The following is a 21,549-nucleotide window of genomic DNA, read 5'->3' as shown; positions in this document are numbered from 1 at the left end:
AACCATATTTTTCCCACTGATGTGCAAATATCAACTTGACATACACATGTGTGTCTAATTCTGGAGCTATTAGCCTGATTTCCTGGGCTAATAATTACCACATTATCTTATTTACCATAACGTTGGAATCAGCCAGGGTCTAGTCAGGAAAACAAACCTCTCTAAGTATGTCAAGCAAGACTGGACTCAATGTGACCAAACCATGGGCAGGAAGGAAGATGCGGGAAAGTAATGGCTACTTCTCAGGTTTGCTTCTGACTTTCTGAGAGATGGGAAGATGGAGACACCACAGAAAAATCTCCGAAAAACTCAGCTGTCCCCAGTACCGAGGCCAACCAACACTTTATTTGAGGTATTCATCCATGTTGTTGCACATTGCCATAATGTATTCTGTTGTGTAAATACACTGTCATTAGCTTACACAATAGGCGATAGTCCGTTTTCTCAAATGTTTTCTTTATAGTTACCACTTTTTATGTCCCATTTAAGAAATGTTTGCTACCTTAAGATTATGATGGTAGGTAGTCTCTTGTGTTTTTTTCTAAACAGTTTTCCTAGATTTTTCTGCCTTTTCACCTTATCTTTTATATTTATATATATAATACACCAATAATTGATTTTTTTTTTTTTTGAGATGGAGTCTCGCTCTGTTGCCCAGACTGGAGTGCAGCGGTGCTATCTCAGCTTACTGCAAACTCCGTCTCCCAGGTTCAATTGATTCTCCTGCCTCAGCCTCCCAAATAACTGCGACTACAGGCGCATGCCACCACACCTGGCTAATTTTTGTATTTTTAGTAGAGACAGGGTTTCACCATGTTGGCCAGGATGGTCTTGATCTCTTGACCTTGTGATCTGCCCGCCTCGGCCTCCCAAAGTGCTGGGATTACAGACATGAGCCACCGTGCCTGACAAGAACTGGTTTTTTATGTAAGGTATGATATAGAGGTAAATACTAATTTTTAAAAATGTATATTTGGCTAACCAAGCTCCATTTCTTGCAAAGTGTATTATTTCCCCACTGGACAGCACTGTCATCTTTGTTACAGGTCAGGTGACCACATATGCGTGGGTCTGCTTCAGAACTTCCTGTTGTGTTTCATTCATCTGTTTTTTTTTTTATCCTTGCACCAGTTCCACTGTCTTAATTATCATAGCTTTATACTAGAGCTTAGTTTCTGGCAATGTAACTTCTCCAGCCTTGTTGTTCTTCTAGACTGACTGCCTTGGATATACTTGGCCCTTCTGCATTTCCATATACATTTAGAATCAGCTCGTTGATTTCTGCCAAAAACAAACAAAACACTGCTGGGGCTTTTAATATCATTTATGCATAATAAAATGCAGAAATATTAAGGGTACAATTTAATGAGTTTTGGCAAATGTCTGCACCCATGTAGTCAACACTTTAGTTAAGATCTAGAACAGTCATCACTCTAGAATGTTCCCTCATGCTCCTTTCCAGTCAATCCCCATTTCCTACTAGAGGCAACCACTCTTTTGAAAGATTTCTGTCACCGTAAAAGTAGGTTTCGACTATTCTAGGACTCTGTATAATTACGAACTCTTGTTTTTTTACTTATTTTGCTCAACATACGGTGTTTTATATTCACTCATGTTGGTGGGTATGTCAGTTCATTCCTTTTTGTTGTTGAGTATTCCATTGTATGACTATACCAAAATTTGTTTATCCATTTACCTGGTAATAGGCATTTTGTTTTTTTCCAGTTTGTGGCTGCTATTGATAAGGCAACTATGAACATTCTTGGATGAGTCTCTTTGTGGACATCTCTTGTCATTTCTCTTGAGTGAATTCTTAGGTGTAGAATTGGATTGGGTGATAGAGTGGGTGTATGTTCAATTTGATAAGAAACTATCCAGCTGTTTTCCAAGGCGGTTGCATCATTTAACACTCCTACTAACAATATGTGTGAATTCTAGTAGCTCTATATACTCATCAACATTTGATATAGTCAGTCTTTTTAATTTAGCCATTCTCAAGGTGTGAAGTGTTTTTTTCATTGTGGTTTTATTTTTATTTTTTATTTTTATTTTTATTTTTTTTTTGAGACGGAGTCTCACGCTGTTGCCCAGGCTGGAGTGCAGTGGCGCGATCTCGGCTCACTGCAAGCTCCGCCTCCCGGGTTCCCGCCATTCTCCTGCCTCAGCCTCCTGAGTAGCTGGGACTACAGGCGCCCGCCACCGCGCCCGGCTAATTTTTTGTATTTTTAGTAGAGACGGGGTTTCACTGTGGTCTCGATCTCCTGACCTTGTGATCCGCCCGCCTCGGCCTCCCAAAGTGCTGGGATTACAGGCTTGAGCCACCGCGCCCGGCCCATTGTGGTTTTAATTTGCATTCCCTGATAACTTATTAGTCTGAGCACATTTTCAGTGCTTGTTGATCATTTGTATATCTTCCTCTGTGAAGTTTTTGTTCAAATCTTTTGCCTTTATTTTATTGTTTGATGTTTTATTGTTGAAGGAGTTTCATATATATTCGAGATACAGGTCTTTTGTCAGGTAAAGGTATCACAAAAATGTAGCACACATTTTGTCTTCTAAGCTGTGCTTTCCTTTTCATTTTTCTTAACATCTTTTGAAGAGAAGACAGTTTTAATTTTGATAGATTTCCATTTATTAAATTCTTTCATGGTTAGTGCATTTCATGTCTTAAGAAATCTTTGCCCGACTCAAGAGCAAAGACATATTTCCCTGCCTGAAGCTTTATAGTTTCAGCTTTTACATCTAGGTTTATGATCCACCTTGAACACATGTTTTAGTATTATTTGAGGTAATTGTTAAGGTTTATCTTTTTCTAAATGATATGTAGTTATTTTAGTGCTATTTGTTGAAAATATTCTTTCCCGCATTGAATTGCCTTGGAACCCTCTGTTGAAAATCAGTTGACTGTATGTTTGCAGTCTGTTCTCTCCACATAGTCTGGACTCTATTCTGTCCCCTAAAATATTTGACTATATGCCAGAACCACATAGCATTTACATACTCTAAAGACATACATACTTTAGAGTAAGTCTTGAAGTCATCCTCTTTTGCAAGTTTGTTTTGACTTTTCTAGATCTTTTGCATTTCTGAATAAATTTTAGATTTAACTTGTCAGTTTCTAGTGAAAAATCTGCTTTTTCCTGCTAATACTTTGATTGCAATTGTATTGAATCTGTAGATCAATTTGGGAAGAACTAACAGCTTAACAATATTGAGTGTTCTATCCATGAACATAGTATATCTCTCTATGTATGTCTTTAATTTTTCTCAGCATCATTTTATAGTTTTCAAAGTAGAAATCTTGCATGTCGTTTATTAAATTTATATTATGTATATATTTTATCAACTTTGAGGTATAATTTACATAGTAATTTACAAATGCTCTCATTTTAAGTATACAGTTTGTGTTTTTAATAAATTCATTTATGTTTATTGATGCAATGGTAAACAGAATTGGTTTGCATTTTATTTTCCAGTATTTATTGTTAGTATATAAAAAAATTGCAATCACCATCGGATGTGATGTCTCTTCATTTTTTTTACTCTTTTTTTACAGTAAATATCCTCTATTTCTTCATGACATTGATGTGTTGAAGCAATCAGGTCAGTGGTCTTATTGCGTTGTTTATTACAGTGGCCATTAGGCGCATATGGCCATATCCATGTACATAAAATTAACATTAAAATTTTCCTTGATCACACTAACCTCATTTTAGTTGCTCAGCAGTCAAATGTACCTAGTGGCTACTGTATTGCACAGCACAAATTTTCATTATTGCAGATAGTTCTATTGAAAAGCACTGTGTGGAGTGGTGGGGTGGCCCCACCTTCTGGATTTGCTTCACTGTTCTCTTATGGTGTTGTGTAACTCATTCAAATAATCCCTGTATTTATAGAAAATTGGAAGTTATACATATATATCCAAAAGCTTACTTAGATCCAGATTAAACTTTTATTTCAAGACTACCTTAGGTGATGCTGTACCCTTTATATTGCATTACAAAGAACTAAGAATTAACCACTAGATTTTGCACGACGGATGTAGCTATTGGTCTTATGTGGGGCCAAAAACCTCATTTGAGGGGGTAGTTCAAGAAAGAAGGGAAAGAGTGGAGTTGGAGACACCAAGTATAGACCAGTTGGGAGCTTTGTATTGAAAGAAGAACAGAGAAATGGAGTGTTAACTGGATGGGGATTTAGTACTGAGTTGGAGAGCTATAGCATATTTATATGCTGGTAGGAATGATTCATCTGAGAGGGAAAGCCTGACAATGCAGGAGAGAGACAGGAGGATTATTAAAGCACTGGTCCTCAATAGGCAAGGGACAGTGAGTGGGTCTGGGCTAGTGGACGTGTTGGCCATGGAGAGGGACCCAGAGGCTCTGCCCACAATAATAGGAGGGAAGGCAGAGCATAAGCTGCTAAGAAGGGATATGGGACTTCTCTGTTTATTTCATGTCATACTGTCCAAGACTGTACAGTACTGTAGTGGCCTTCACTGTAAGGCCCCAGACCTTCATGTGTGCACTTTTATGACCTACGTATAGCTCTTCTTCCTTTGCTGGCATTTCTGTCTCAGTTTGCCAGACTCTACAGCCTTCCTCCCCGCCCCATTTCTAACTTGCTTCTATTTATGCCATAGATTCAAACATCCACAACTAAGGCCATGAAATTACAAAAGAAAAAAAAAAAGACTGCCATGTAAGTTACCCTAACTTGGAAGTAGCTAATCCTGAAACTAGCATGGCCTGCAACTTGGCTACTTTGGGGACTTTCTTGGTCTCCCTCCTAGTGTCTTTGCATCTGTTCTGTCTTCGTCTTCGCTTCTCCTCTCTCTGCTTATGCGTGGCTTTTGCACCTCTGTCACCCCGGGCTGCTCGTGGTCATGGTGGTCCACTGACCTCAGTTTACATCACCAGCTTTTGGGTCTTGCTTCAGCTGCAAAGACCGGATCTTGTCAAGATGTTCTGGATTGAATTCATGTGAAAAGGAATCTGGTTGGCCAGTTCATGGGGCACGGGGGGGTTTTCTGACCTGTCACAGGGTTGGCTGGGCTGTGCAGGCTGTTTCCTGCTCTTGCCTAGTCAGCTGCAGCTGGGGGAGTAGAGTCCTCCAGTAGGAAACACAACTGCTTGGGTTCACAGCTCCCTAGGCTGGGCTGAGGCAGTTCTAGGGAGGGGTGGTGAGTGGGTGGGTAGGGGCACAGTGGTGGTGTTTTCATTCACCAAGCTGTTTAAATTGTATCATGAAGACAATGGCATGTAAGTGAAGTGCATAAGCTGTATTTTATTGACTTGTTTTTCTCTTTTATTTTTTTGGAAACACGGTCTTGCTCTGTCACCCAGTCTGGGGTGTGGTGGCATCATCATGGCTCACTGCAGCCTTAACCTCCCAGGCTCTAGTGATCCTCCCACCTAAAAGCCTCCCAAGTAGCTGGGACTACAGGAGCAGGCTACCATGCCTGGCTTATTTTTGTATTTTTTGTGGAGACAGAGTTTCACCATGTTGCCCAGTCTGGTCTCGAACTCCTGGGCTCAAGCAATTCCCCCCTTTTTGGCCTCCCAAAGTTCTGAGATTAAGGTGTGAGCCATTGTGCTTGGCCTGTTTTATGGACTTTCTAACACCTGTTTTAACTTTCTGCTTATTTTTTATTGGCTGCATTCTACTTATAAACTCTGCGCAAATATTTGTGGAATGAATGGCTTTTGAAATAATAGATAAGAACTGCCTTTTTCATTTTGACCACATATTAATTTTATCTTTTGCATTTTTGGTTTAGAATGAAATGGCTATACTTCAAGAAGATCTGTACAGGGAAAAAAAAAAATTAGACTGTTGGCAAAATGCTGCCAGGCAAATCAGAATTCAAATTCCTTTACCTATCTTAATTAACTAAAAGTCTAAAAGTATAGACTTTGAGTTCTGCTCCTGGGATTTAAAGCTTAAAACTTTTTCTTTTAAGTAAATATATTGACAATATTTATATACTTAAGAATATTATTATTCCCTGAAGCCCAAATGCATAACTGCTACAAATTTAATAAATATCTTGAGATTGGATGAAATGCATTTGAAAAGCAAAATGTTTCCTTAATGCCAATGTGTCCCTTTAATGTGTTTGGCTCCAGATGTTTGGCCTCATTTGCTGGAGTGGATGCAGCATTAGCCTGTCAGTTCCCTGCTGTTTGCCATTATTTAGGAGTATTAGAGGCTGTAAGCATGCATGCTCATTGGGAAAGTTAGAGAAAGGCTTTAAATAGAGGAAGGTACCGAGCTGCGGCCCCTGTCCAGAACATCTAAGGTTAAAAGCAAGACAACAAAGTGACTATAAATCAAGCATTAGAATCCTAAAAGTAGCTGCAATAGCTAAGAGCAGTCCTACTTGTAACCATCTTTCGTATTAGCTGTCAACTCAGATCCCGAAGCACAGAATCAAATCTTCATTAAGGGCCATTCTCTCCTTCAAAGGACGTGTCCAACAAAATAATGTATTCTACAGTGGAATATACAAATTCTTTAGCAGTAACAGGGAACATAAATTGGATTTCCTAAAGAATTGGGGCTCACACTATTGTGCTCATAAATCCTTGCATTATGCCTCATTAACCTTTCATACTTAGATGTAATCTGTAGATGATTGTATTATACTAAAGTAAAAGTCTACTTTAACACCAATGGCAGGGTATAGTTCTTATACTGTGTCTTAAGAAATGGTAGAACCACTTGGAATTCCCTTTACATTGACATACAAATTTTATTTTCTTATAATGGGAAGATAATAGATTTTGCCTCTTGTATAATTATAGTATAAACCATAGAACTCATCCACCCCAGTTCTCAGGGTCAAAATGTTCTCCAGAATTTCATGCCTAATATAAGGTTTTCTGCATATGAATGTGTTTATACGTATCCCTTTAGGGCCAGAGCTCTGGTCTCTTAGGAATACCAGTTTTGTGTATATTAGCAAAGACCAACACTCCCAAGTCACTAACACATAGATCTACTTTTCAGTTTGTGTTTTCTTAGGTTTCAAATACAGAGGTTTGCTGGGGGGTGTGGTGCGTGCCTGAGGTCTCAGCTGATCCAGGAGGCTGAGGCAAGAGGATTGCTTGAGCCAAGAAGTTTGAGGTCAGCCTAGGCCACATAGTGAGAGCCCCATATCTAAAAGTAAATAAATAATAAAATAAAATGCAGAGATTTAATGGCCAATATTTTCTTTAGGATTTTTATGTCTAGGTTCACACATGGAATGGTCCTATTGTTTTCCTATACTATTCATTGGTTTCAGAATTAAGGATGTCATCTATGAAATGATTTGGACATTGTTTTATATTTTCTAAACAGTTCATTTTGAAAAGAGAGACTAACTGAAAAAAACTCCTAAAAGAGTTTGGTGAAATACACATAAAACCGCTTGGGCCTGCTATTTTTTGGAGAGTTGGATAAGGGCAAAAATAAGGCTAAAATGATTACCATTTTAGTTTAAGTTTCTTTTCCTTCTTACATCAATTTTGGCATTTTATCTTTTTTCAAAACTTTTAATATCTTTTTCTAAAAGTTTGTATAATCTAATTATTGTGTAATGGCTATATTTTTTACTTGTTCTTAAATTTGTTATGAAGTAGTTCAGATATATAAACGAATTGTAAGTCACAGTCGCCCACATCCCGCTCCTGACGCTAATTCTACCGCCTTTGAGAATTTGACGCTAATACCACTCCGCCTCAAATGACTCACTTTAACGCTAATACCACTCCGCCTTTGAGAGCCCTCATTCCCAGCATTTCTAGATACCTCCACTGCATGTATGCACCTGGACCCTGAAAGGCGATATTTTGTACATTCATATATATTGGCATAAAATCGTTCGGAGCGTTTTCTTTGACCGTTTCTTTGATCTCGGCTGCATCTTTAGTTATAGCCCATTTTCCTTCCTTTTCCCTCTTTCTGACTCAAAGGCACGCACGCCCACACACATGCGCATACACGATTACTGTTCCTAGAAATCAGTGTAGTTGTCTTTTTGGCAAACTTTGCCCTTCTTAAACTTCTATATTGTCTTCTTTTATTTCTTCTATATTGTCTTCTTTTATTTCTGGCCTTTCTTATTTCCTCTTTTATTTTCTCTGTTATTCTTTTTCTAACTTCTGGGTCACCTAGCTCAGTAAGTAGTTTTTGTTCTTTCCTAGCATACCTCGGTACTCTAGTGTCACAGCACCAGTGTCCTTCTTGGTCGCTTGGGGTTCTTGTAGTTACATAATTTAAATATTACCCTTGAATATAAACATTTAGGGCTATACATCTTTCTTTAATATGTTGTATTCTACTAGTTTTATGGAATTATAATTTTATTCTTTACACATATAATATATACATTTTCTGAAAATACCATGTACGCAGAAATAAAAATAATTGTAATTTTATTTTATTGGGTGAAAGTGATAATGTTTCTAATCCACTGTGCAAATTCTAGGCGAGTATAGAAAAAATAAACACCACTGTCCTGTAGGTCTGGAGGTATCCATCTGTTTTGATATGTTGTATTTTCCCATTTCTATTTTGAGTTCTTCCATGGGTTGTCTGCTATGTGGTCCATTTAAAAATGTCTAAGTGATTGGCTGCTTTTTAGTTATCCTCTTGTTATTGATGCCTGACTTAATTGTATTGTGCTCTGATTATGTGGTAGTAATTCTTCAATATTTGCTGAGACTTGCTATGTGGCCTGTGCATGGTCTATTTTCATGACATAGTCCATATGTGCAAGTGAAGACAGTGGATTCACTATCCGAGACTGGGTTCTCCATAACTGCATTTCAGAAGCCTGTTCACAGAGTTGTTTAAACCTGCCACATGCTTTCTAACTTTTCGTCTGCTTGATCTATCAATTATTGAGAGTAGTGGCTTAAAACCTCCCATTATGATAATGTTTTTTCAAACTTGTAAAACAAATTTTCTTCATGAATTTGGAGGCTATATAGTTAGCTGCATACAAATTTAGAATTTTGCCCTTTTGCTAAGTTTATCATTAGGAGGTGGATCTTGGTTTTTATTAGTGCCTCTTATTTTAATATCTAGTTTGCCAAGCCTTTTACTATCAGCCATTTGGGGCCTTTATGCTTTGGTGATTTTCTTTTCAAATAGCATATAGCTTTTTAAAGAGCATGTGGCTTATTGCCATCATCTGTCAATCTACTGCTTAATTGTTTAGTTCACTTACATTTATAATGATTACTGATATTTTTCTTTTGTCTTTTTTTATTTTAATTTTTGTGGGAACATAGTAGATGTATATATTTATGGGGCATGTGAGATGTTTTGATCCAGGCGTGCAATGCATAATAATCACATCGTGGAGAATGGGGTGTCCATCCCCTCAAGCATTTATCCTTTGTGTTACTAACAAACCAATTATACTTTTAGTTATTTGAAAATGTACAAGTTCATCTTATATTTGTCTTTTTAGATGGTTTTTGTTGTTCCTTCCTTTTTCTTCTTTTTTTTTTTTTTGAGACGCAGTCTCGCTCTGTCACCCAGGCTGGAGAGCAGTGGCCGGATCTCGGCTCACTGCAAGCTCCGCCTCCCGGGTTCACGCCATTCTCCTGCCTCAGCCTCCCGAGTAGCTGGGACTACAGGCGCCCGCCACCTCGCCCGGCTAGGTTTTTTGTATTTTTTAGTAGAGACGGGGTTTCACCGTGTTAGCCAGGATGGTCTCGATCTCCTGACCTTGTGATCCGCCCGTCTCGGCCTCCCAAAGTGCTGGGATTACAGGCTTGAGCCACCGCGCCGGGCCTGTTCCTTCCTTTTTCTATTCCTTTACATCAACCAGGGTTTTACAAAATGAATCTGTTTCTCTTCCACTAACTAGTTTGGAAGTATAACCCTCTACTTCGATTTGTGTGTGGAACTACATATATTTAGCTTACTCTAAAAGTAATCTACAATTTGTTCCTAAACTTACAGCACTTTAACTCCCTTGTTTTACATATTATTGTCTAGTATTTCTTGTTATCCAAATGAGACATTACTCTTTTTATAAAGGCAATATTTGTGTTCATTTATTCACATTTACCCAGTTCTTCACTATTCCTTCATGCTTCTTACACTTTTGCATATAGAATTATCTTCCTTCTTTCTGAAATACTACCTTGGAAGTTTCGTTAGATGATATAGGGATCTGGTGGTGATGAACTGTTTTTGTTTGTTGAAATATGTATTCAACTGTAGAACTTTCTGGCCCTCCAACTATTAGTAGCGTCTAAATCACCCCCCACCGACAGTGTCCCCAGACCAGAGACATGCGGGACAGCTCTGCTGCATGCACGGTTGTGCTCTCTGCTTGGTGGATGTGAGGCTATGGTGTAGAGATGGGGATAAAACTAGAGAGATACGTGCTCAGTAATGACACACGGCCACTCCATGTGCTGCAAAGAAATCTAGACAGTGTGGAAAGGGTGAGAAAGTGATCCAGATACAGCACTTAAAACCGAGAGAACTCATGCTTTAATAGACACTGAAAATCACAAAGGAGCAAGGCCAAGTGCCTTAGCAATCTCAATAAAAATATGAAGTTCTTTTTACATGGTAAATTTCATAATATAAAAAGTTTAATGTCTGGAAACCGTGTAATTTACAAAAAAAGTCCACGTAGGCCAAAGATGGCTAACACTGCATATAAGGAACGTGAATGCCACTGGGAAGGTATCTGAGGAGGGGCGGGACCACAGGTGTCCTGACAGGAAACATCTTTGAAGGATGTGGCACAAACAAGGGCCCAGTTCACAAACCAAAGGTACACTCAGATAGAACAGCAGAATAGGTGATGAAAATTATACAGTTTCCACTTGTTGCCTACTTACTGAAAGCAAACCAGATTATTGCATGGCATTTTTCCAACCTGAACTGAAATTCTCAAGGCTACAGTTCTTTTTGTGGGTCTGCAAGTGTGTGTGGCCGGGAGGTGGCGGGATCGGCATGGCCGGGACTGGCTGCAGTGATCATGTGCTGGAGGTCACTGTGTTGGAGAAAGCAGGATCAGGACAGCGTGGGTGGCACCTTCGTCTCCTGCTAAAACCCAGCAAGTTTCAGTGTGGACCGTGAATTTTTAAAAAATGGAATGGAGGTGAAAACTATTTCATTTTGTGCTGCACATCAGTGTGGCTCAAAATGTAAGTTTTAGTAGCATTTTTTCTCTTGGTATTTTGACTTAATTAAAAAATCAAATTAGTTGAGTCATTTACTGGAGAGAATTAAGAAAGCTTTGACTCCCTTGCTCTGTGGTCCTGCTGAGGTTTCTAAGAGAGGGGAGTTGTACGGCTTATCGTCATTGTATTTACATCTGATGGAGTAGCAGAGGGTGGGACATGCCAGTTTAAATATATGCAATGCTTTCTGCAAATGGTAAGCCAAAAATTGTTTTGTAAATATTACCCACATCCATGGACTCCTCCCAAGTGGGACAAAGAACCAAGGGCTATGCAGGAGGCATTTGCTTCATCCACGTGGCCCTTACATACCCGGGCTTCCCGGACGCCAGTCAGTCAATCCACTACCTGACTTGCTCTTCCTAGACTGGAGAAACAAAACATTATTCCATTTTCTGTCATCTATACCAGGAGTCAGCAAACTTATTAAAAGGCCAGGTATTGGCCGGGTGCGGTAGCTCACACCTGTAATCCCAGCACTTTGGGAGGCCGAGGCGGGTGGATCACCTGAGGTCATGAGTTCGAGACCAGCCTGGCCAACATGGTGAAACCCCGTCTCTACTAAAAATATAAAAATTAGCAGGTCATGGTAGTGGGTGCCTGTAATCCCAGCTACTCAGGAGGCTGAGGCAGGGAGAATCGCTTGAACCCAGGAGGAAGAGGTTGCAGTGAGCCGAAATTGCGCCATTGCACTCTAGCCTGGGCGACAGAGTGAGACTCTGTCTCAAAAAAAAAAAAAAAAAAGCCAGGTATTAAATATTTTATGTGGTGTGGGCCAAAGGCAAAATCAAGAATATTATGTAATTACTTATATAACCCTTTAAAAAGGTAACTTAGCTCATGGCTGTGAAAAACCATACCGCTGACCAGACTTAGCCTGTGGGTCATAGTTGCCAACTCCTGATGTACACAAAGAAATCTTGGTGAATTATGCAATTTCCCTTAATTCTAAGTGCATACTTTTTTCAGTGTAGCCTGAAACGTTCACTTTGATTTTATGATTTTACATCCGTTTTACTCATATAGGAACACCAAGACGGACATACACATAAAGTGGCGGTGACTCTACAGTGGCCTCTAGACTGGTCTATCATTTTATCACTTTTGTTTTCCCTTCCTTGAAACTTATATCTAAGACAGAATAAAACCACATAAACCATTTGGCTCTTCAATATGAAACCTAAAACAATAATGTACATGGGACTAAAACCAGGTTAGAGTCCATGAGTCCTCCTAACTGGCTCAATAACCACAGGAAGTGGCAGGGTGGTGGGGGTGTTTGCTAGAGAGGGGCAAGTAGGGCGGCACCCTTCCCCTCATGGAAGGAGAGCACAGACCCCAGAGCTTTACTCCAGGGATCCTTGGCACTTGGGAAAGAAAGAGGCTGAGAGATTTGCTAAGAGAGGGACAGCCTAACCATCTGCATATGGATTTAGAAACTTGAGGTTTACTTTTCATTGTTAAGAACCTGATTTTGCTGTCTAATGCACAGTGCTATAAATTTGGTCTTCACTTGCTACACTGGTACTTTTATTACCATTTTTTCCCCTACTAACATAAAGAAACCCTCATAATTGCTGGCTGCTTTATAAAGTACTTTGCTTTCAGTGTTGGGATCAGGGCTAGAATGTGACATGCTTATTGTTGCCTTTTGTCAACATGGCTGCTGGTTAAATTAAAAACCCCTAGGATGGAGCTCAGGAGAACACAGACTGGATAAATATTATTTTTCTTTTCAGAGGAGTACACTGAGGAACAGGTGAGACTGTCAGTGTATGCTCAGAAGCTGAGATCCTACCCATGGTTAAAACCCCCACTTGGGGATCCTGAGGTCAGTGCCCCCTGCCAGGCCCCTCAGGTCTGCTCCATGTGCTGCTGGTGGCCCAGGGCCGGGTGGCCGCCCACCTTCATGAGGAACCCCGTAGTGAGGTGGGTAGGATTTTTATTTTAGAATTACCTGAAAGATACTTATCTAAATTCTCCAACTAAGTACTAATACGACTTTCAGCATTTCCTTTCTTTATTAAAATAAATTAATGGTTACCCCTAAATAGATGATTCCCTTGTCTTGCCTCAAGCTGGCAACAATTTAAGTTACCGTCAGAGCTGTAGGAAAAGAAGTCCACCTTCACTTTTTAAGATGTATCTCTTTCTCCCTGGTTGGCCATAATCCGGGATGGCCCTGCTGCTTAGGATCTGGACGTGTGGCTTCAGTGGTGGGGGAGGGGCCAGTCCTTCAGACAGTAGGAGCACAGGAGGCTGGCCAGGGCCAAGGTGAGGGTTTTGGGGGGCAGCTCACAGAGGCAGGTGCTGGAATTGTGGGGACCTGGCAACAGATTTAGATATAAGACAACTGAGGGACCTGGAGTTGGGAAAAGAGAATAAAATTCAACAGCTAATAAAAGGGAACAGGAGCTGGAAGGCGGGATAAATCTAGTTAGCCTTGGAAATTTTTTTTTTTTTTTTTTTTTGCTTATAAGGAAACTGAGTCATTTCAACCTTTCCTTCCAAACTTGATAATTACTTATTGATGACTATTCAAAATTTGACATTTTAAAAAACTTTCTGAGCTTTTAAAAATAATAGCTATAAATGCAAAGTACTATTGATAATAAAACCAAGTTGTTTATCCATATACAAAAAAGGTCAATACTGTTTTAAAAGCACAAAGTTGCATTTTAAATCACAATTGCATAGTTCTAAAATGCCTGGATAAAAGTTACATAATTTTTTTTAAGAAAATTCAAGTTTGGTTGACAGCGGGGACCCAAAGGACATTTGCAGAGGAGAGTTCAGAATGGAAGCGCTGTTTCAATGTGAATTATTGCATTGTTGCTGAGATATTACACTATCATGAGACCAAAATTGCTACAATTTAATTACAAATCATTGGCATTTTAAAAACCATTATTCCATTTTTGGCTAATATAACACTTTCCTGTAGAATTCAACTGAGAGAAATTTCATAGATCTCACCCCCAACCAGCACCCGAAAGCCTTAGAAAAAGCTCTATTTGTATTTCTGTGTATAAAAGGTACTGCATATATACCTCTTAGCAAAATATGTGCTCCCTTTCCTCTCCCTACCCCAGAACCATGATCATTTTTGTACAAAATCCTAGTGAAGAATCATATCAAAGATGAGAAGCAGGGAGTTCAAAGGTAAACATTTGGTGAAGTGTATAGGAAATTCCATGAGCCTCCTGTACCAGCCCCATAGAAGTCCTGGCTTTTGGTGAATGTGGCCCAGAAAAGCCACCAGTGTGTGTGACAGCCTTTGGACGTGGTCATGCCCCTTGCCCGGAGAGCACAGCATCACGAGGGTGCTGGTGGCTGTGAGGGGACTGCACTCGGAACGGCTGAAGCAAACGCCAGGCCCCCATCTGCCGGCTGCTCAGAGTCAGTGGGTATAAAAGATGCTTTAGCATTTGGAAGAAGGGAAAAATCTTCCTGGGGACAGGAACTTGTAGCCATTTCCAGAAGGCAGTCTCAAAGGGCGCGCGGGGGCTGCGGCGGGAGGGCCGGCGGGCAGCGGCAGTGCGCCCAGCGAGGTGGTCTCGGTGCGCCAGTGTCCGTTGGGAGGGGCTTTTGGTGGAGTTCCCTCATGCTGCTGCAGGGACAGCTCCTTCAGTTCAAGCTTATCCACTCCCTCCTCCTTCTTATTGTGCCGTGGTGACAAATTCAACAGACTGAGGACATCTCTCTTAGAAGTCATCGTGCCAGGAGCCCCCCGGAAGATCTTCATTGGCCCTGTGGAATGCTGGGGTGTGCTCTGCCAGAACATCTTCAGGTTATGGACAGCCTGCACCTTTTCGTCAATGGCTGCCATTTTCAGTTTGTCTATGTCAGGAGCGTCTGCTGGACTCGAGCGAGCGGATCCAGCTGAGGAGTAGGAGAGAGCTGGGGAAGGTGCACTGCCAGCAGGAGACTGGTGGCCGGAGCTTGGGGACATGTTCCTTGGTGATTTGGAAATGTGAGCGCTGTAAGGAGAGCTGGGGTACTTCAGTTTAAAGAGAGGCTGGTCCAGCTGGGAAGTCTGTGAGTCGGAGCCGGGCGATGGCCGGCCACTGTTCTGGCTCGGGCTGTCTTTGATGGACGTCTCCGAGGTGGTGGGGCTGCTATATCCAGAACTCACCTTAGGCAGGGAGGAGCTCCTGGCTGGGGGCTTTGGTTTAACAGTGACTGGCGATGGCTGACTCTTCTGATGGGAGAGGACAGGCCTGCTGAACGCGCTGGTTTCTGATGCTCTGAAGACGGCAGCGCTGCTGGGCGCCTGAACGCCGTCTTCAGGGTTATTACTCTTGCTCACCTGGCCGCCGCTCCTCTGAAGACGCTCCACCGCAATGAGATGACTCTGTGTCTCCTCTAGAATTTTCTGGGCTAATTCTTGTGGATCAAGTTTTGGATTGCTTTCTTCTTGGGATTTCACGGTACTGTCCGTTTCTGTGCTAGACTGGTCTGATTCTCCTGTATCTGAGCTTGCTAGTTTTCCCACCTTTTGGAAGGGTGAGTTGGGGCTGGGAATCAGAGTCATTTTCACTGGAGAATTTGGAGTGCTGATGCTCCCTTTGGAGCTCACTGAGACTTTCAAGCCTCCGGCTGTCCCAGGTCGGGGTTGTTTGTGGTCTGGTGAGAAGCACATGTTTTGGTTTTCTTGGTAGGTCGCCAAGGGCTCGTTACTGATGATAGAAAACCCTTCATATTCTTCTTCATCTTTGTTGCCTGCAGGGCGGGTCTGGGGAGGCAGCTGGCTCCGAGGCAGGGTGGATCTCTGCAGGTAAGCGTTCTTGGAGCGGTCATTGTCCTGTCGTCCTCCGGGGCCTCCACCCTCTGACCCACCCTCAGGTCTGGAGACAAAGCTCACTGAGGAGGCAATGGAGCTCAGACTGTACACAGAGATGGCGTCTGAGGCAATGCTGTCCGCACCGGTGGGAGAGAAGGGGGGATGCTGGTAGCCCAAGGGCAGAGCATTGGAAACAGACTGAGCAGAAGCAAGAGACTCCAGGGAGGAGGAGCTGTCGAGGCTGAGGCGCTTGGGTAGCTCAGTAGAATCTAAGCACAAAACACAAAGGCCCAAAGGGCAATTAGAATTCTATATGGTTTTGATTTTTTTTTTCCAAAATTTACAACATCCTTATATGCATAGAAGCTAGCAAAGAATTATGCAAGAGCTACTTATATACACCACTTGAATTAATCTTACAATCCTCAAAAACATGGTCCTGTTAGAAAAAGTAAATCTAACATAGGGACAAAATCACTCTAGGAGAGCTCACAGCCACACCCACACCCCCCCAGACCTCCACCACCATGGCCCATCTCCACTCTGCTCCCTGTCACATGTGGGGTCAGGGTAAGCAACACGACCTTGTATCCACCTTCCTCTGAGGAGGGCTGGCTGTGCTCCTGGGGTGGGGGCCCTTTGCTCAGCTGGGGCATGTGAGCAGTCTGCGACATCTCCTGCCCTCCTTTCCAGCTCCATCCCAGCAAGTCCCTCTGGCATCATCTACACTCGCTCTCCACACTGCTTCTCCCCCATTCTCTCAACTTACTCCATTCAGGTTTTTGTCCCTGTCATTCTTATAAAGTCGCCAATGAGGTCCACAGTGCCAAATCCAGAGTCCATTGCTCAGTTCTGCAGTGGGATACACCCTGCCCTCACCACCCCCTCCCTCCTCCATAGGCCCCTCCTCATCCTTGTCACTCTGAGACCTGGAATGCCCACAGGACACAATCCTCTTCCCCTCTGACCCTCACGCACCCCGGGTGACGCCATGCACGTTTCTGTCTCCATGCAGACCTCTCCCTGAACTCCAAACTCACATACCATCTGCCTGCATGGGTGCCTAATGGATATCCCCAAACTGAATGTGTCCCAGATGGAACTCAAGCCCATTCCTCCTGCCACTTTCCCGACCTCAGCAGAGGGCAATCCCATTTTGGCAGTTCTTCCAAAAAAAAAACCAGGATATCACTGTGACCCATCTGTCATGACCTTCAGCAGACCCCGTTGGTTCCACCTGCAAACCATAACCACCTCCCAAGCCAGCATTTGTTCTTCCCACTGTAGCCAGCTCGGCCCTTAAGAACATCAGTCAGGCTGGGTGTGTCCCCCGAGCCTGGAAATCTCCTCCCGGGCCCACGTGACCTGAGGGTCTACTCCCATCAGGCCCTGTGGCCCCACAGAAGACAGGCACACCTGTCGCCACGTTCCCGTCTGCTTTGCCGCCACCCTCTTGCTTTCCAGTCCCTTGCCCTGCTTGAGCACTTGCCAGCACCTCATACATTCCAAGTGCCATGAAAGCAGGGAGTTTTTGTTTCCTGCTCCTGAACAGTCCCTAACTGTTCCCTAACATCACAAAAAATGTTTATTCACTTTTCTTCTGCTTCCCAAAATGTATGTGCTGGTGTTGGCCCCCAGGGAGAGCGTGGCAGGCCCTGGTGGAGAGCTGGTCTGAGGGCAGGCTCTTACCGAACAGAGACAGCAGGGACTGCAGCGCGAAGTGCACAGTCCGTCGATTAGCTTGCTTCCCGGTTTTCAGGATTACTTCCTCCTGACCAACTTCACAGAGATCAAAACCTAAAGGACCAAAGAAGATAAGCATCTGCTTCCTTTGGGAAGATTCCAGATCTTGAACAGGAGCGCTGTAGGGCTCCTTGTGCAACTTCATGGAGTGCCTGCAAGGCCCTTCAGGAAGCATTTGGGCCTGGGGCTTCCCCTGTCTGCACAGAGGTTGGTCATGTGGCAGAGGGGTCGGGCTGCCCCACCCGGAACATCCACTCTACACAGCCCCCATTTGGCGTGTGTGTGGCTGTCACTGCCTGGCTCTCCTCTGTCCCTTCACGGAAAGCACTATGGACCAGAACTGAGTAAGGCTCACTCACATGTTTTTTTCTATTTTTTTCACAGAAGTACAGTCTATATAAAGACTGTCCAGGACAAAAACTGGCCACTCCATTCAGCATTGAGAGCAGTATTTACAGCTGGTGCATGGTAAGGTGAAGTTTCTCAAGGGCAAAGACAGTGCCTTCATGCATGTTCAGTGTCTGCCCCCGTGGGCTTTGAAATGAGTGCCGACAAGGGGAATCTGCAGTGACTTCTCTGCCTCTGCCAAAGCCCAGGGGTGCTGCTCCCTAATTCTAAGGATTCTAATGAGACTCAGAGCAGGTGTAACACAGGGCGTGGAGCTTCCTGAGCAAGAGGCTGGCTAACAAGCTGTGGACGATTAAGAGACATTATAGGGACACCAGCAAGTATGTCTCTCTGGGGAGAAGCCAAGCGCAGATGCTATGGCCACAGATGATGTGGTTTGGCCCTGTGTCCCCACCCAGATCTCATCTTAAATTGTAATCCCTGGATGTTGAGGGGAGACCTGGTGGGAGGTGATTGGAACCTGGTGGTTCATGATAGGGAGTTCTCACGAGATCTGGTTGTTTGATAAGTGTCTGGCATTTCTCCTGTGCTGTCTCTCCTGCCACCTTGTGAAGAAAGTGCCTGCTTCTCCTTCGCCTTCTGCCATGATTGTAAGTTTCCTGAGGCCTCCCTAGCAATGCAGAACTGTGAGTCAATTAAACCTTTCTTTATGAATTACCCAGTCTCAGGTAGTATCTTTATACCAATGTAAGAACAGACTAATACAGATGGGGACCACAAAGCAAGAATTTAAGGCCTGAAGAGTCTTCAGCATTGAAAATTTTCACTCAGGATCCCTAGTCCCTGGTCCCTGGGTAGATCACTGAGCTCCCCTTAAAACACTGCAAAGTGCTGAGTACCTACAATGCCACACCCTCTCCTCTGACCTCACAATGATAAAGTAAAGGGGCCTGTAGTACACGATGCTACTGTCAGCATGCTGTGCGTGTCATGACTCAGCCACAGCACATTCACCAAAGGAGAAACCCCTCCCTCTCTCATCTGCCTAGCCAGCCAGCCTTTTTACTTGTACTCGGAGATTTGGAGACTATCATTCCCTTAGGAATTAGGTTCACTAGAGGAGCATTCTGGTCTCTATGGGACGTTTTCCTCTCTGAATTTGAAAGTAGATAGCAATCCCTGAAAGCAACAGGAAGACATGCTCAGAGAACTCAGCATTAAAAACAAATAAATAATGAATAGTATCAATGTAATGCTTGCATGAGAAACCTCTACTTTTACCAAAATGATTCAAATGGGGTTGCTGAGAACTGGGTCCTCGCCATCTCTGGCAGCCCATGCTGGGTTGTGAAGGTGTGTGCTTACTGCTGAGGACTGGAAAGGGGGCATTTCTTGGAGCCTTGGAGCCCTGGGAGTGAGCCAGCCACCTCTCTCCAGATGACAGGCCTGCCAGACACCACTGTCCTCCCCGAGCTGTAGTCAAAAGGCCGTAAAGGTCGCAAATGCATGCAGGCTGACTCGCCCCTTGAGTATCAGTGGCTCTTGGAAAATACGGAGAATAACTGGAACATTGACTAACATCTCCCATAATCCCAACACCAGAGACAACCCGTGTTAAGATTTTCCATGTTTCCTTCTGTACTATTCTTGATGTATCTGGCAAAGGGACCTCAAAAGCAGCAAGTGTGCAGAGGAGGAAGGCTGGCTCCACCACCCCCACACCAAAGAGAAGCTCAGGCTCCACGAGGAAGAGAGCTTTTCCTTTATAAAGCGAGCTCTTGGCCAGATGCGGTGGCTCACGCCTGTAATCCCAACACTTTGGGAGGCTGAGGCAGGCAGATCACTTGAGCTCAGGAGATGGAGAACAGCCTGTTTACCATGGCAAACCCCTGTGTCTACAAAAAATACAAAAATTAGCTGGGCGTGGGTGGTGCATGCCTGAAGTCCCAGCTACTTGTGAGGCGGAGATTGCAGTGAGCTGAGCTCGTGCCACTGCACTCCAGCACCCCAGCCTGGGTAATAGAGTAAGACTGTCTCCAAAAAAAAAAAAAAATGTTGTGGTTGTGCCTTCGTCTTGCGGACTTACTTGTGGCAATGCCCCCAAGGCTTGCCCTACAGCTTCTCACAGAAGTGACAAGAGAAGCATCCGGATGGGAACCTGACCCTTCTCAGTCTAGCCTCCATCTGCTGCTGCCTACATAGATATTTACTATGTTTATGCCAGGAAAATGATGCTTTAAACCCACAGAAGAAAAGCATGTAGGCCAGGAGTGGTGGCTCACGCCTGAATCCCAGCACTCTGGGAAGCTGCATGGAAGGGCTGCTTGAACCCAGGAGTTTAAGACCATCCTGGGCAACATGGTGAAACCCCATCTCTACAAAAAAAGTTAGAAAAAAATAAAAAACCAAGTAATGCAACCTGTAAAGGATGCCAAGCTTCTAATCCAAGGGGATTCAGATCCACCCACCTCGGCCTCCCAAAGTGCTGGGATTACAGGCGTGAGCCACCGCGCCCGGCCCGAGGTGGTTTCGATAGTACTGTTTTCCTGCCAGTTTTGAGTACCCAGGGACAGAGGACAACATTGAAACCATTATTATCTTATGACTCTAATTTTAGTTTTCTTTAGCTCCTAATAACACTTGACCTCCAATAATACTAGAGTCTAGCAGGTTCATCTTAAGGTAATGGGCACAAATGAGAGAGATGAAATCACAGTGCAGAGGAAATGGCACAAAGCCATTTGTGCCATTTGGAAATCCTGCTAAACCACTACAATCTAAGTTAACTTTTTTTTTTGAAAGAAAAAAAAAAAAAAAGAGAGATCCTCCTGCCTCAGTCCTCCTGAGTAGCTGGGACTACAGGTGTGCACCACTATGCTCGGCTAATTTTTTTTTTTATTTTTGTAGAGATGGGGTCTCCCTATGTTGCCCAGGCTGGACTCAAACTCCTGGCTTCAAGTGACCCTCGCACCTCAGCCTCCCAAAGTGCTAGGATTACATGCGTGAGCCAATGTACCCAGCCTGAGTTAACTATTTTTAAATAATATTTAAGAAGACACTGAGATACTTTGCCCAATAGAAACCAGGAGGAAAAGCAGTGATTTAAAAGATGGAATTAAAGAACCCACTAAGTCAAGGATGCTCTGCCTACCTAGAGCTGCCAGGAACTCGTGGCATCCCGGGAGCCGCCACAGCTGGACGCTGATGGAGACCTGAATGGGAGCTGATGCCAAGTCCTGCTCCTTCTCGCCAGCCTGGAGCTGAACCAGCACCTGGTGGAGCTGAGGAAGGGAGGACAATGTGAGCACCCTGTGTCTCCTTCCCCTCCAGCCCTCCTCAAGACTTGACCCGTTATTCTTATGTCACCTGTCACTGGCATCGCTAATGACCCTCGCGAGTGTAGCATTTGAGATTCTTTTCCAGGTGCATTCATACCTGCTGTCCTGCTGTCCTCTCTGTGGGAAGCTGATGGGG

At 43.4% G+C, this 21,549-nt stretch overlaps 1 protein-coding gene and 1 long non-coding RNA gene across 8 annotated transcripts in view; one reads left to right on the top strand and one right to left on the bottom strand.

Moving 5' to 3' along the window:
- Positions 1 to 19,988, top strand: part of LOC114670379 (uncharacterized) — a 65,813-nt gene extending 45,825 nt beyond the window's left edge. Inside the window, exons 2-5 of one of the 2 annotated variants that reach the window (XR_013399426.1) lie at positions 3,557 to 3,603; positions 4,643 to 4,701; positions 15,930 to 16,571; positions 19,901 to 19,988. This is a non-coding gene — a long non-coding RNA (uncharacterized LOC114670379). Of the gene's footprint in view, positions 1 to 3,556; positions 3,604 to 4,642; positions 4,702 to 15,929; positions 16,572 to 18,111; positions 18,252 to 19,900 lie in introns of those variants that run through there. The other variant, XR_003719926.2, reaches the window with a different exon arrangement.
- Positions 10,478 to 21,549, bottom strand: part of TTC28 (tetratricopeptide repeat domain 28) — a 718,240-nt gene continuing 707,168 nt past the window's right edge. For 4 of the 6 annotated variants that reach the window (XM_015149977.3, XM_077950259.1, XM_077950260.1 and 1 more), the window contains 3 exons: positions 21,227 to 21,356; positions 17,674 to 17,781; positions 10,478 to 16,253 (listed from right to left, as the gene is read on the bottom strand). In XM_015149977.3, coding sequence (XP_015005463.2) covers positions 14,623 to 16,253; positions 17,674 to 17,781; positions 21,227 to 21,356 — 1,869 coding nt within the window. In that variant the 3' untranslated portion in view covers positions 10,478 to 14,622. The remainder of the gene's footprint in view (positions 16,254 to 17,673; positions 17,782 to 21,226; positions 21,357 to 21,549) is intronic. The other 2 variants (XM_077950261.1, XM_077950263.1) reach the window with 1 other exon arrangement.

The sequence above is a fragment of the Macaca mulatta genome, chromosome 10 (assembly GCF_049350105.2).
Source record: "Macaca mulatta isolate MMU2019108-1 chromosome 10, T2T-MMU8v2.0, whole genome shotgun sequence".
In the NCBI taxonomy this organism is placed as follows: Eukaryota; Metazoa; Chordata; class Mammalia; order Primates; family Cercopithecidae; genus Macaca; species Macaca mulatta.
Note: the sequence above shows the minus strand (reverse complement) of the source record. Positions and strands in the feature narration are given on the sequence as shown.